This window comes from Populus nigra, chromosome 18, assembly GCF_951802175.1.
Source record: "Populus nigra chromosome 18, ddPopNigr1.1, whole genome shotgun sequence".
Taxonomy (NCBI): domain Eukaryota; kingdom Viridiplantae; phylum Streptophyta; class Magnoliopsida; order Malpighiales; family Salicaceae; genus Populus; species Populus nigra.
The window spans coordinates 9,229,689-9,246,023 of NC_084869.1; the positions used below are offsets into that span (position 1 = coordinate 9,229,689).

The 16,335-nt window shown below is 32.4% G+C and overlaps 2 protein-coding genes across 2 annotated transcripts; both read left to right on the plus strand.

Annotated features, from left to right (window-relative positions):
* The first annotated feature begins 2,402 nt into the window (after nt 1-2,402).
* Nucleotides 2,403-9,126, plus strand: LOC133678679 (protein EXECUTER 2, chloroplastic-like). Its single transcript, XM_062101116.1, has 11 exons — nt 2,403-2,873; nt 3,958-4,074; nt 4,192-4,257; nt 4,781-4,887; nt 4,959-5,040; nt 6,062-6,757; nt 7,567-7,693; nt 7,784-7,947; nt 8,043-8,117; nt 8,495-8,587; nt 8,678-9,126. Exons 1-11 carry the CDS (start codon nt 2,556-2,558, stop codon nt 8,777-8,779), a joined length of 1,947 nt encoding a protein of 648 aa, XP_061957100.1. The 5' UTR covers nt 2,403-2,555; the 3' UTR covers nt 8,780-9,126.
* A 3,893-nt stretch (nt 9,127-13,019) lies between these two features.
* Nucleotides 13,020-15,113, plus strand: LOC133678966 (CASP-like protein 4A3). Its single transcript, XM_062101502.1, has 3 exons — nt 13,020-13,618; nt 13,696-13,831; nt 14,694-15,113. Exons 1-3 carry the CDS (start codon nt 13,101-13,103, stop codon nt 14,886-14,888), a joined length of 849 nt encoding a protein of 282 aa, XP_061957486.1. The 5' UTR covers nt 13,020-13,100; the 3' UTR covers nt 14,889-15,113.
* Nucleotides 15,114-16,335: the final 1,222 nt, after the last annotated feature.

Consider the following 16,335-nt stretch of genomic DNA (forward strand, 5'->3'; position numbering starts at 1 on the left):
TGAGGTCCTCGCTATATAAAAGAACAAGATATCTTTCGAATCTCCAACGAGGAAAATTAATGGGAAAAGCTCATTCCACTGGATAAAATGTTGTTGTTTGGAATCAATTCTTTTTTATTGTAATTGAATTCAATTACAATATTTAATTTGAATTCATTTGATAAAAAAGATAAATTTACATATTTGGAATAGATATAATTTAATTCATTTTATTTTTTATATTACAATTATTATCTTCATTTTATTCCTTCAAATGTTCCTAAAAAAAAGACAGGTATATGAGTTTTTTAGCTAAACTAGTTTTAAAATTTAATTTCTCCTCTTTAATGTAGTAAATCAGAAGAGTTGATGTCTGATTTACTTTTATATTATTTTGAAAGATTAAATTTCATTTGAAATTCAATTTTTGACACTCAAAATGGTTCTAAACATGAGATTTCATTAAAACATATGAAGTGAATTCAATTCAAAGGATTTCAAACATGTTAAGTATCATGCTCTTACCACTCATACAAGATTAAAAAAATAAGTCTTAACTATCACATTTATAAAAAAAAAATTAATTTCATAAAGTTATGATTGCTAAATATTTTTTACTATAAATAACAAGGATGTAAAATTAATTATATATAAAATAACAAAAAATACATTGTTTTTCTCATCTATATTTCTAAAATGATATATATAACAAAATAAACTAAAACGAAAGGGTGGAAACATAGGATCAATTACTATAGCTCTAGATTCAATGACACTATGAAATAGAGTGGTAAAAAGATAAATTTGCCCTTATCAACACAAAAAGTTGCTTTGGATGGGCTAGTGAGGTCTTTTTTCCTTTTTATTTTAGGTTTTCAATTATAAATGCAAAGGAAATTTACTACGATGCCCTTGTAATGAAGAAAACATTAATTTTCATCTTGGGTCATCTTAGTCATTTCACTTTTTTTTTTAATTAAGTGAGTTAAGGGAAAGATTGATACTTTAATTCGTATTAAATATTATTTTAAAAAAAAGTGATCGGTGCACATGTTGTATTTTTTTGCGTGTGGGTTATGCCATGGTCTTCAAATGCATGTGCGAAATAGGATGATGGTCAAACAGTGGTTTCTAAGGCAATATCCAAATCATTGTGGCGGCCTCTCAATAACTAGCCAGCTGTGTCGTCAATAAATTTCTAGTTTGATCTTTTGTAAGGTTTTTTTTCATGATCTCATTATTTAATACCAATTTGTCATGGTTGTTTTTTCCACTTTGATCTTTGTTTTTTTGGTTTTTAATTTTTTTTCTTGACCCTTTTGTGTATTTTTTATTGGTTTTTAATTTCATTGTTCAATCTAAATTTATGGTACATTATTATTTTTTAATTTAGTCCTTATTATTTTAATTGTTTTTCCTTTTATTAAAGTTATTTTTCTTTTCAATTTCACCATTCAATAAAAATTTTGTAGTTGCTTTCTAATTTATTTTTTATTTTGATTTTTATCCTTTGTATATTTATTTTAATTTTTGGTTTTGGATCCTTTTTTATAATTGATTTTTTTTTAATATATGGTGCTTCTAGTCTAATGATCTAGGTCATAAGTTTGAAAAGTTAATGCGGGTTTACATCTTCTTCTTTTTTTAAAATTTATTTTTTACATTAGTTTTATTTATAAAAAAAATGACTTTGTTGTTTTCTTCAATTTCTTTTCTATTCGATTATCTCGATCTCATGACCTAAATCGCAGGTTTAGCGGATCAACCTAGTTTGTCTCGTCATATATTATCTAAATTACATGTCTATCATGCTAACTCGGATTGATTCAGACTATTATTTGTCCTTTTTTTATACCTAATTTCATATTTCCTAAGGTTTTTTTCATAATTTATTGTGATTATTTTTTATATATTTAATTTTGGTATGATTAATATTATTATTTATTTTTTTATTATCTAATTAAAATAAAATTAATATATTTAACCTAGTGAGGATATAACTCAAGTAATAGATTTTTGTTTCTTGTTTGAAAATTTACTTGCAACACCTAAACATTAGTTTTTATGAAGAAAATAATAAGGCCTAGTTGTCTCTAATACTGAAATCAAGATTAAAATAATTTTATAAGAATGAAGTTAGTCGAAGATACATGTCATATCATTAAAAGGTTAACGATGAAACTTAAACTTGTACTATTAAGGGCTCTAAGCGTCAAATATTATTGGTTTTACCATTTTACAATAAAGTCGGGGAAAAATCTAAAAATTTACAGATAAACGGAAATAATAGCCTCTAAAATTTAAGAATAAATAAAAATAAAAATAAAAATAAAAATTGTAAAATTTAGCCAGCTGTACACCAAAATGGATCCCATAGAATATAGATCTTATACATGTAAGAAACTCTGAATATTCTAGTGAGCCGCCTCTCCCTTTCTTACAAGTTTATCCTCAACTATCCCAACTATAAATTAGTTATCATCAAATTCCAACAACAATAAATTCTCCAAAAAGACCCTTGTCCCTCTCCCTCTCCCTCTCTCTTAAAGCACCTCAAAACCCTCCAGCATTAAGAGATGATAGTGGGAAATAATGTCTGTGGGATGGGGCAATCGATAACTACAGTGCCCCAGTTAAGACCCTTTTGTTGCATTGATTTCTCAGCCCGCAAGTCTACCAATTTTAGCTTTCTTTTCGGTTGGGGCCACTCTTCTGCTCTTCTCAACAACAACAGGAATTCTTCTTTTTCTCTAAATAAAACCACCCGCAAGAACTCAAATTTGCACTGCTGTCGTTGCAACAATAGCAATAATACTTTGGAGTGGGACTGGAACAGATGGAACCGCCATTTCTCTGAGATTGAACAAGCTGAAAGTTTTGCTTCTGTTCTCAAGGTACCTCTTTTTAACTTTTAATAGGTTTCTTTGGATGTTTTTGTGGCGGGTTCTTGTTGTTGTCTGCATAATTCCTGATTATGTTAAAGGGTCTAATTTGTTGTAGCTGAAAACACGAAGTTTATATTTTTAATTGTAACTAGTTTATTGCGATTTTTTATTGGCAGGTAATCAGTTTGCCTAATTGCTCAATTTATTAAATATTGGTCTTTTATGATCGGTATTGGTTCTGTGCCTTTTTGTTTCTATGGATTTCATATGTTTAGCTTGGTCTTGAGGTGCTTTATGCTCCCATAGGTGGTACCAGTTCAATTTGTTATCTTCTACTGTGTTATAGGAAACATGTCAATAGAACAACTGGTTCAATTGCAAGGAAAATGTGAACAGAAAGGTTGTATAGTTTGTCATTCTGTGTGGTTCCATTTTTTTGCGTGAATGTTCTTCATCCAGAGAGATTTTCGTGATATAGTTCCTTTTGCTTTATTCAGTCAGGAAAAAAAAAAGTTTTTTCAAATACGAGGGAATAATCTTTCCTAGGAAAGTAAAACTTTTTTGTTTCAGAAAAGTGTGCTACTTTCATGCGATTCAGATGTGCTGCATGTATGCGGAGGTGGCTACTTCTTCCATACTGCTGTTTCTTGGACGAAAAGAGCTGGGGGGTATATTCAGTTATTGTATAGCATGACTGTTTTGAGTATCAAGGACATGAGGGATATAGCAGAATCAGAAAATGGTTTTTATTTATTTATTGCTATGCTAGTATTAAGACTTCTATCATGTATTGTGTATTTTTAGAACAATGTGTTTTGGTATACCCATCAGATAATTGACTTTGCCAATAAACATGTAGATTGCCAATCAACTTTTGAAAATCAGAGTACTGGTTTTCCTCTATAATGAAGTACGCTTACATGCTTGATGACTGATAAATTATAACTGCACATTAAGCATATATGTCTGTGGTAATGGTCTCAAGTAATTTGGATCCATCCAGTTTCATTTTTAGCTGCTTAGATTGAAGTAAGAAGTTCTAGCATATCCATATTTCTTGTTCTTTTGTATTAATTGAATGCCTTATTTTCAGTTTCAACTGGAGGATGCAATTGAAAATGAAGACTTTCAAGAGGCTGCAAAGTTGAAAATAGCCATTGCTGAAGCTACTTCAAAGGATAATGTAGCCCATATAATGTCTGAATTGAAGGTTTGAATTCTATATGGGGCCTTAGAACTGTGTGCATAGAACTTTATACAGTCCCTTGAAGTCTGGGCTTGCATGCATAATATTCGGTTTTTAATAATAAGTGTCTTTTATCTGCAGAATGCAGTAGAGGAAGAACGATACCACGATGCTTCAAAATTGTGTAAATATACAGGAAGTGGATTGGTAATTACCTTAGCATCAATTATCTATTGCCCAGTCATATTTTTACGGTTTCAGGTCACCTGCTTTACATTTTCTAGTGAAATTGAGAATTGGCATTTCTTGGCCTGGATGAACAATAAATATAGTGAACAGAGCATTGCACTTTTAGACGAGTTAGAAATGTGTTTTTTTGTTGCACCCCATTATTTAACTACAAAAGGGATAAACTTGTTTAAGTTGTTCCTTCTGGAGGCATGACTTCCTGTGATTTTATTTTTAAAGCCTTCAACTATAAGTGAGGACCAAGTGCTTTTCATTATGGAGCTCTTAGATTTTGTCTCCTGACTTGTACATTGTGTCTTTGGTTTCATATTTCTTTTACCTTTGTGAGCTGGTATTGGATTGTAAATTTAGCCTATCTAATTAGATCATGTATTGTTTAATGTAGGTAGCAACCAACAAACTTAGATCTCAGAATTTCTTGATTCTTCTCATATATTCTTTCTTGCAATGTCAATTTAAATTTTCTGCTCTGAGTGAACAGGTAGGTTGGTGGGTGGGCTACTCATCGGATTCTGATGATCCCTTTGGCAGACTGGTTCGCATAACACCTGGCGTGGGCAGATTTGTTGGCCGGAGTTATACTCCAAGGTAAGGATATTTGTCATCTTGATTAATGTTTGATGCACTGGAGCTTGTTGGTAAAATATCATTTTCTGCAGGCAGTTGGTCAATTCATCTCTTGGAACTCCATTATTTGAGATTTTTGTGGTCAAAGATGCCGAGGAAAAGTATGCTATGCAAGTGAGCTACAATTTCTCCTTTTAGATTGTTCCTCATTTAAACACTAACCACAGATCAAATTCATGAGCTTGTTGACTTAAAATTATGCATTACCAATGTGGAGAGTCATGGGATTTTTTGGATGATGCTGGCTTTGTTTACGTGCTCATACTGATTCACCTGTAAGGGAAGACATTGCACATGCCCAGAATTCAGAACTACAAGATGAATGTGCTGTGAGGCATATGTCAAGTGGTTATGCTTGAAATTTACCGTGGTAATTAAGTTCAGAAAATTCTGTAATCTAGAGTTGATTACAGAACGAGTCTTTATGGTGTGTGGGCTTGTTAACAGTCTGCATGTGGCAGATTACTGTGTAGTCCTTAGGATCTGTAATGATATGCTCTTGATCAGGGCCGATCAATTCTCTGTTGAGCTAATCTCTTTACTCTTATTTTGCTTGTGAACTCCAAAGAGCTGGCAATTACAGCTCTAGATGGCCAGGAGGATTATAGCCATTAAGTGAAGTTTTTTCCTTTGGTTTTTGATTATTGGCCTGCTAATATGTAACTGAATTTAGGACCACAGCGCTAAAGTTTATTGATATGCACCATCCTGTGTCGATGTTGGGCGTGGAGAAATTTATGATGATCATCAACTAGAAGAAAACTATCAATAGTTTTCCTTTATTTTTCCTTTCATTTTGTTGTTTATGTTAGCATGTATATACATAGACTTTGATGTTTCATGCATGAATGCATCTTGTGCATATATGTGTCCAAAATACACTCTGTTGTGAGGAAAACAATTTCCAAGAAGGACCTTATTATAGGTGCAGATGTTTTGACAAGTTCTGAGGATTTTCAACAAGAGAGATCTTATATGGGTGAAGATGTTTTGAGATGTAGTTTTCGTTCAAACAATCTTTGTTCTCGTAGTCATGTGGCTTATCCTCTGTGGAGAATATCTCTTCTTGGATCTCAGTTCTCTTTAAGATTTTCTTGTGAAATATCCCATTTTCCAACTTTGTGTTCATTGACAGGTAGTATGTCTGCAACGAACTAAAGGAAGTTCAACAAACTCTACGAGTTCACGATCTAAATCTACACAGGTTCCATCCATTTCTGAAGATAAGAATGCATCTGTAGTGGATGTTCAGGAAAATGGCATTAAGACAGAGAGGAGTGAGGAGAAGAGCATAAATATTGAGGAAGCAACTGAGGAAGGGATAAAAAGTGTGATAAATTTTCTCAAAGATAAGATTCCTGGGTTAAAAGTAAAAGTTGTGAACATTAACAATACAGAGGAAGTGATGGAGGATAGTGATTCTGTGAAGCAGTTGATGCAAGAAGATGATGACAAGACAGGGTCTAGTGAGAATTCAGAAGAACATGCCAGTGATCTAGAAGAGATTCAGCCTGATGAGGTAGCTTTGGAAGGCAGTAGTGATTCCTCAGAAGATGGAAAAGATTTAGATATGAAGCTTTTTATTGGAGGGGTTGTACATAACAATGAAGATACTCCGAGCAAGGATGAGTATGTGCGTCTTCCAGCTGAAATTAAAGATATGGAGAGAGATTCTTTTGTACTACATGTTCAAAGAAGTCTAGATTCTGGCAGTAAAGAAAGTAAAGCATCCAAGGTGAAAGTGGCAGCTATAACAGCTAAAGGTATATCTGAGCTTATGCCTTCAGATGTTGCAAAGGCATTTTGGGGTGCAGACAAAGTTTCTTCAAAGGTGAGATCAATGCAATAGATTCAGGTTTTGATCTTTAGACAGTTTTCATAATCCATTTACATTACATCTCCCAATTGTTATTAAATAACTCAATCTTGATATAAATAGGATTATTGGTTTCTATGGGGTACTGGACAATATTTTTCATCAGGCTTCCTCTTCAATCCTTTGGGGAAAAAACCGTTGCAATGTTACTGTAAAAACTTGGTCCTTGTAACTTTTAGATGCCTGTTTTCCCAACCATTCAAAAAGATATATGCTAGATTTTGCCTCACCCCTCCCCATGGTTATGTAAGATGCCGTGTCTAAACAAATTTTTTGATGTCTTGTTTGCCACATTGGAAACTTCCATTCATTTGTATTGAATATTTTGACAAGCCCTGACAATGTTTTTCAGGGACCTAAGTTGAACCTGACACAAACTGTAAGGACAAATCTGCCTGTTATCCTTTTTTAGGAGAAAAACACCCTTTTCAAGTTAGTGGACTATTGATTTTTATTTACATTTTGCAGTAGTGCCAGAAGAAAACTTCTCCTTTTCCATAAATTTACATGAAAACCTTTACTGTGACAATGGTCAAATTTTTATCTTATTGTTTCAGCATCAGAATTGTCATTCTGAATATTTTTTGCTTTTCTTTTTTCCTTAATGCTGAATGTGGATGCTATTGTCTTGGGTTAAATTCCTACCTAGTTGATAATATAGGCATACTAACTTTTTGAACATCTCCGAACTTAACTGCAGTCAATCTACTTGATTACATTACTGTATTTTGTTTGACAATCAGTTGATCATTTTCTTTTCTTAGGTTTCAAGAAATGTGCGTGAAATCGTGAAACTTGCTGTTAGTCAGGCACAGAAGCAAAGCAGTTTATCTGAGTATACAACTTTCAGTAGAGTTACAACTTCTAATAGCAGTTTAGATCCATTTGACGGTGACTTGCTTTACACATGGTTTTCTATTTTTTGATTTAAGCAAAAAGAGATGTATATTATTATGCCATAATCTTATGGTTGAATCGTAGGCCTATATGTTGGTGCATTTGGGCCTTATGGGACTGAGATAGTACAATTGAGGCGTAAATATGGTCATTGGAATATTGAGGATGACCAATCCTCAGATGTGGAGTTCTTTGAGTATGTTGAGGCTGTGAAGCTAACTGGGGATCTTAATGTCCCTGCTGGCCAGGTTTGCAATTTTATTATTTCTTGAAGTTAATACCCATCACATATGGCAGTAATGTAAAATTTTATACTAACTAATTCTCCAACTACAAAGTTTAGGTGACATTTCGTGCCAGAATTGGGAAAGGAAGTCGCAATTCCAACCGTGGGAAGTATCCAGATGAACTGGGAGTGGTATGTAGCTAGGTCTAGGCCATAGTTTTTATCTTTGTTGCTGTTCTCCTTTCCATCGCATTTTTTTCTTCACTGACAATTCTTGAAACTCAGTGTTATGGAACTTTTGATAATCATGAAAGAAAAAAGGACCTTTTTTTATCTGAATGTTGAAACAAGCAGTTCCTGGGAAGTCTGTAGAGTTGATTGAATCACTGTTTTCATGAAAAACACGAGAGTTGATTCTCTTTATCTAATATATCTTTACAGTTCTGCAAAGAGAACTGTTTATAGAAATAGGAACAATTATAGGCTCGGAATTTGTGAATGATGCTCACATTATTTGTCATATCACCAACTTAGCCAGGAAAGTTAAAAGTTTGTGAAATTCTATTCAGGTGGCAAGTTACAAAGGTCAAGGAAGAATAGCAGAATTTGGCTTCAAAAATCCACGATGGGTTGATGGTGAACTTCTTCAACTTAATGGCAGGGTAACAAAAGTTCTTTTCAAGATATTTGCTAACGTTTCATCTTGAAGTTGTTTGCAGTTTTTCTTAATCCCTCTCCATTACTTCATTCAGGGCATTGGACCATATGTCAAAGGGGCAGATCTGGGTTTCCTTTATGTTGTTCCAGAACAAAGTTTCCTTGTGCTGTTTAACCGGTTGAAGCTACCAGACTAAGCCACATTTGTTGTCATCTGTCAAATGTGTCTGAAGGGAGAGTTCCTGTGTAAACTACGTATGAGAAATGCAGTTTTTTCCCCATTGCTAAGCCCTAAGATTTGAACATATAGTTTTTAAAATCTCTCGTGAGGGGCAGTTTTCGTTATTTGCCTTCCACATATAAATTATTCTCCTTTTTTCTGTATCTTTGAGGTGTATATTGCTTTTTAACTATCAATAAAGAAAGTGACAAACAGTAATGATGTAATACTTCTGAAGGGTTGGTATGGTGATCAAGGTGTCCAGCTCTCTTTACACTACCAGACAATAATGCAACCCTTTCAAAGGGATTTCTTTATGGGCAATTCCAAGGATATTGTAGTCGTTTAGTACTTGCATCTTGTTCTTGATGCACTTAGGCTCAAGCATGCTGTGAAAGTATCAAAGAATTGTTCATGGAGAGAGCACTGATCCAATGAAGAGTCGTTGATGAAGCCATCAGCATCACTGCGCAATTCCCAAGCGTAAAGACATCAATTTTCAATGAAAGGAAGGCATTGAGATTTCTCATAGTATCATCAAAAGTTAAAAAGCAAACAGTGATGCTGGTTTCTTTTTGTTATTCTAGGCATTAAAGTATACTCTTTGTAAAGAAAAAGGTGCGACTAATGCTCATAATTCAGAGAAAGAGAGATTTGATGCTTTTCTTGTGGCTTTTGGAGTATATTCTCAACTTCTCATGGAACCGATTTGGCTTATTGAATGAACCAAGAAATGTGTTAAAGCGGACAGCGGACACCTGTCGAGGACACCTATTTTATCAATCTTGTCGTTATTTAGAATTCATTTTCTATTATAATTAAATTCAATTATAGCATTTGATTTGAATTTAATTAATAAATAAATTGAATTCACATGTTTAGAAAAGATAAAATTTCAATAATTTTATTTTATATATTATTCTCATTACCCTCATCTTATTTCTTAAAAGATCTTTAAAAAAAATTGGACAAATGTGTACTTTTAAAAAGATAATTTTAATATTAAATTTTCTCTCTTTGAAATTGTAAATAAAAGAAGTTGATCTCTAATTTATTTTTATAGTATTTTTAGAGATTAAATTTCATTTAAAATTCAATTTTTAATCATTTGAATTGAATTGAATTTAAAATATTCTGTATAAATTTCTTCTTACGATTGTTTTTGTGCGCGTACAGGTACTGGGGGCGTGACAGGCAAGGAAGTGTAAGAAAATATAAAAGAACAAAAGCAAGAACTGATGCCTTCAGCCGATAGAAAGCCCACTCTCAAAGAAATGCTGAGGAACATTACTTTTGTCCCCTACATAAAAGTTTCCATTGAAAGCCCTCAACCAAATTTAATATTCTAGTATTAAATTCAATTCTATACCTTATTTAAATTCAATTAATAATTTTTTATATTTTTTATGTTTAAAATAAAATATTAAACTATATAATTAAATTTAATTATTTTATTTGAAATCCCAATAAAAACAAATTGAATTAGCAATCTTGACTATTTTACACTTATATTATTTCTTTTTATTATAAAAAAAATATCTTTTTGTTAGAAGGACCCTTATATTTACTTTTTTTTTAATTATTATCCTTGTATCATTTTTACCACCTTTTATATTACTTATAAAAATGAATTGAATTAGCAATATTGACTATTTTATTTTTAATTTTTTTATTATATTTTTTTTTTGTTAGAAGGACCCATATATTTTTCATTTTAAAAATTATTATCCTTGTAACATCTTTACTACCTTTTATGTTAACCTTGTCTAGTTCTAACATCCGAGCATTGAACCATCTTGAATTTTCCTGCGGCATCACAGAAAAGTAAATATAATGATAAAGATGTTTCCAAATATTATAGAAAAAAAAATAATGATATTTTAGAAAGAATCTCTAAAAATATATATGTAAATATACGAAGAATGAAAAGAGTGTGAATCATTTACCTAAATGATTTATTAGGTATTTTTATCATTAATGATAGATAAATATCTTTTATACATGCATTAATAAAAGATAAATATCTCTTACACGAACATTAATAAGATTGAGAGGTGGTAAGTCATCATAGATTTTTTTATACACTTAAAAGTGTAGGGAGAGTAGGACCCAAAATATATTGGGTCAGTAACATATCTTAAGAGACTCTTTTTATTTTATTCAATAAATCTTATGTGTATCAATTTCTATTTTGAATTGATTTTAATAAATAAATTCATTAAACACAATCAAGTAAATAATTCATATTGTAATATTAAATATCTTGATTTGCTTTTGTCTCTCAATTTTTCTAATGTTGTTTTTTTAAGAAAAATGTTATGAAGAAAAATGGGTTTTTTGAGGTGTCTTTTCTCTCTCTCTTTTTTTTATTAAACTTGACTTTTTTTTTCATCATTTTTTTTTATATTGTGAAAAATATAGTTTCAAAGAAAATTAATTTATTAAATTTTATAAAGTCTATGGACATGTTCACAAGTTTTGTTGGTTGACATGGTTTGCAAATTTGACGAGTTTAATTTTTTTTTTAATTTGTTTTCAACATCTCAGTATTGGGTTGATATTTGATTTTACGATCGTTTATTTGTGTTATCATATAGATAAATAAAAAATAGTTTTGAAAAAAAATAAATTATAATCCCATTAGAGTCTATAACCCGGTTCATAGATTTGGTATGCTAGTCTAGGTTGCCTGGTTAATAAGTTTGACAAGTTCATCCACTCGTCGAATACCTTTATTTTGTTTTTGATCCTTTAATTATTTATTTTTAAATTTTATCCTTCAATATTGAAATGGTTAAGAAATAAACTGCATAATTTATTTTTGTTTGCGTTTTATAAGGTTATTATTGTCTCAAATAAGTTTTTTAAAGGTTAGTGCTCAATTTTGTGAACATATATTTTTATCATATAATTTAAAAAATATTTTATAAAAAAATTATTAAACTCAATAAAATCCATGACACAAGTCGTTGGCGGACTGAAATCGATTTAATTTGTCATTATCATAATAATTTTTTTAAAAAACAATTACCATTTTGAAGTTTTGTTTAAAATTCAATCATGTTTTTTTCTAAGATTATATTTAAACCCATGAAATTAATCAATTTAATTTGAATTAACTCCATAAACTTGAGTTAGACAAAAACAATTATCTAATTTTAATATTAACCCATTAAACCAGATTTAATTACACAATCAAGGAATTTTCTCACTCAGTGTGTATAATAAATAAATTCTGTCTCCCTGTCCACGTGGAATCGTAGTGTGCGATATCTTACGTGGAATCTCAGTCTCTTAAGTGAGTGTTTTAGTTTTATGTTTTATTTTACTATACTATATGCCTCGCAATACGTGAACAAAGCTCTTCTCTTTATAAAGCGCCACGTGTACACGGTCCCTGCAAAAGCAAAAACACCAACTTCTCTCCCATTTTAAAGCCTCCTCCTTTTCAAACTTTCTTTAGGCAAACCTGAAACCAAATCCCCTTACTATGGACCTTGTCTCCAATGATCCCCCAATTAATGTTTTTTTCTCAATTAAGTCCTCAAAGACTAAAGAATTCTCTATTAAATATTCTTCTAAAATATTCACCTATTTTTAACACTAGAAAGTCAAGTTCCCAATAAAATCATAATTCTAATCTTTTTAGAACTCGATAATTATTAATATTATTATATTTTCTCTTTCTATAAAACATACTTATTTAAACAATCGAGAATTCTAAAAAACATCTTTTACAAGTATTTGGCTCCCGTATCAAACTACCGTGCACCTTATCTTCCCACAAAGTTATCATTCAACTTGGTTTTCTACATCAAACTGCCATCCATTCTGGTTAAGAAGAATTGATCAGATTGCAAGAACTAAGTAATTAATTTATTATCCAATTACATAAATCTTATTAAGAAAAAATCAAGTTACTGTGGAATAATAATAATACTAATTTTGTTAGAACTTGATAATTATTAATAACACATAGGACTATATAAATCTCTTCTATTTTCTTGTCATTATTCTCATTTGTTATTTTTTGAAATCCAATATATGAGTGTTATGAGAATCGAAAACATGGTTGGAGTTCAATTGAGGATCTCTAAGATTTTTGAGATAATGAATTGTTTGGAGACCAATAGAGACAAAGTATATAGTTGGGGGACCGTTTGGACATTTGCCCACTCTCTCCCTCACTCTCAAACAATACCATACACTACAGAGAAACACACACAGAGAGTATAAAATTAAATTCGTCTCCCACTAAATTCCGCGAATTGAACACCCAAACCAAATCCAGAAAAAAAATGGAAACAGCGAGATCCGATTCCAAGCCGAAAACCCAAGTCCCACGATCCTCTTCTTCAAACTCCGACTCACAATCCCACTCTCCTCACCGTTTCCAATCCCCTCACCGATCCGACTATGGCGACCCTCTCGAAAGCCCTCCCTACGCCTCTCCCTCTGCTTCCCCTGAAAAATCACTATCTCCGCTCCAAAACTCCATGGCCGTCGTTGCCGTTGACACCCACAAGTCTACTCAGTACTCCCCCGCACTTTCCTCTTTCCCGCCGGATAACCTCTCTGCGCCTCCTGAGCTGGTGCTGAACAAGGTGGCGAGGGAGAGAGTGGCAGATGGGGTGGTGAGGAAGGTGGGGACGGCGTCGGTGGCGAGGAGGTCGAGGAAAGAAGAGAAGATGAGGACTGGTGAATTAGGGTTTAGGGTTAGTGAGATTATCATGTGTTTGATATCTTTTGCTGTTATGGCTGCTGATAAGACTCAGGGATGGAGTGGTGATTCCTTTTATAGATATATAGAGTATAGGTAGGCAGTGATGATTAATTGCTAGTTTTTAATGTTTGTGTTATTTATTTTATTTTAAAAAATAATAATTAATGCAGGTATTGTTTGGCCGTGAATGTGATTGGGTTTGTGTATGCTGGATTTCAAGCTTATGATTTAAGCTATCAGTTAGCCACCGGGAAACATGTGATTCGACACCATCTTCGTCAACATTTTAATTTCTTCATGGATCAGGTAATTGATTTATGTTTAATTATTATCTGTTTATACTAACTGTGCTATGCTAGTCACTGTCGGTAGCATTTCATCTCAAGGCTTAATTACAATTGCTGATTATCTGGTTCCTGGAAGAGAGTGGATTAATTTGGCTGATGATGCTATCAAGAATCTCTTAGTGTCAATTTTTTAGTGCGCAATCATAGTCCATGTATTTTCAGCTTGTGAACACAATTTCAAGGCATGAATCCTTAGAGCAACCACTAAATTTAGGACTGTTTCCAGATTTCTTTTCCTGAGGACCATTATTGTGAATGTTCGTTTGTCTCTCCACAACTCACATGGTGTGTTCACCTGAATAGTCTTTGTGCATTACTGGTAGCAGCAGAGTTCTCAACTCGGCAAGTTCACCTCTTGATATTTCCTCTGGCAAATAACCTTGTGTTGGTCACAGGAATTGAAGTAGAATGGTGAGTCGGGGCTATTCAGGAAACTGAGTGTGACCTTCTCTGATCTCCCCAATCAAGATTCGATCTGCCCATCGTAATTCACTTAAAGTCTATGTTTCCTGGGTTTCCATGGCTTCTAGTTGACAGGAGATCCATTTTACTTTTACCACTACCAATTTCACGAACATCAAGCCTCAAATGACCTGTATGGTTTCAGCTAATTTGGGAGGCCTGAATTAAGAGTGTAGATGAAGTTTACATCCTTTGGAACAAATGAAAATACAACCATGCACAATGAATTGTTTTTTACTTGTAGTTTTTGGATACTAACAGTCAACACTTGTAAGCATGACGGTTTTTTCCCCTTCTGTTTTATTGATACTGAAAGTGAATTGTGTTTTTATTTTGTTTTTTTGGGTTCAAACTGGCAGATGCTAGCATATCTTCTGGTATCAGCATCCTCTTCAGCCGCCACTCGGGTTGATGACTGGCAATCTAACTGGGGCAAAGATGAGTTCACAGAGATGGCAACTGCTTCGGTTGTCATGGCCTTCCTGGCTTTTATTGCCTTTGCCGGTAGCTCCATTATATCTGGTTACAATCTTTACAACCGGGACGCAATATGATGGCATTCACATATTATATTCAAGGTTATGGAGAGAGAAAAAAGAAAAAGTCACATGCAATTTTTTCTTTTTATTGTTGTATAGAGACAAATTAATAGTATGTTTATCCCTTTTACATTTTTTTTCCTACTGTTGGGGAAAATGTAAACTATATATTTGGATATCTGGATTCTGGAGTATATGAGACTATTTGTACCGCCCCGTCAGTGACCTTGTTTGACATAATTCGAGGGTCTCTCATCGTCTGTTTGCCACCTCTAGGCGACTGCTAGATAGCTCATGAATAGGCGTACAATGATTTGCAAAATAATCTTTAGTGGATGGTTCTTCTTTATTTCTTCGTCTTCTGATGATGACTAAATTTCATTAATACTCATCAATCATCCATGTTTCCCGAAGGAACAAAGCCTGTTGGCTATAGACTAGACCAAAGTCCAAGTCCACTAGCCAGCAAGAGGTTAGCTGGTGACCATTCTTTCGGTCTTATGAACAACTTCAAATCTGCATTCTGCACTGCTATAGGCTCTAGCCCTTCCTTTGCCTTTTGGCAAATATCAAGATGGGAAAAAAACTACAATTGTAGCACTTTGGGCCAATTCATAAGGCTTGATTCGGGGAACTCATCAAAAACTTTCTCTTCGGCCCGTGGGCATGCTTGCCCAAGCATATATGTAACTTGGTGCAGCAACAATCAAATTAGTTTGAGTAGCTCTAGAGTTTTCAAGAAACGCCAAGAAGTCAGGACTGGTCACATATCAGATTCCAGGTAGTTTTTGTGATACATATTATTTTTTAAAATATTTTTATTTTGAAATATATTAAAATAATATTTTTATTATTTTATTAAAATTTATTTTTGATATAATTTAAAAAATTTCAAAATCATTTTTTAAATAAAAAAATAAACACAGTCTAAACATATTAAAAAAAAGTTTCTTGAAAAGCTTAAAAAGTTTTAATAAATCAATTGCTGGCTCTTTTATCAAACTAGCAATGTTTGATAAAAGATTTGAGATATATTAGAGAAAAGTACATTAAAAAAAAGCACATTTTAACTCCATTGCTAATAGGGTATGTGATTTTATTTAACAACTGATAATAGAAAGTGTTTATAATCCATAGTTATTGTCATTAGTAGTTATATTAATAAACCGTTGTTGATAATAACAGTTGTGAATAGGTGTTATACAACTGCTAATGACAATAACGGTTATGTTAGGTAGCCTATCTTTTACTTGAACCCAATCCTAAATTTTACATAAAATAAAGTCTAAATCACCATAACTAAAGCCCAAACAAGATCTTAAATTACCAAACCTCAAATCTATAAATGAAAGTGTGATATTTTAACATCAATTTTATTTGTTAATTATTACACGTATTTTTTAAATATTATTTTTATTTATGTACATTTTTTTATGTTATTAATGGATGATTTGAAATTTTA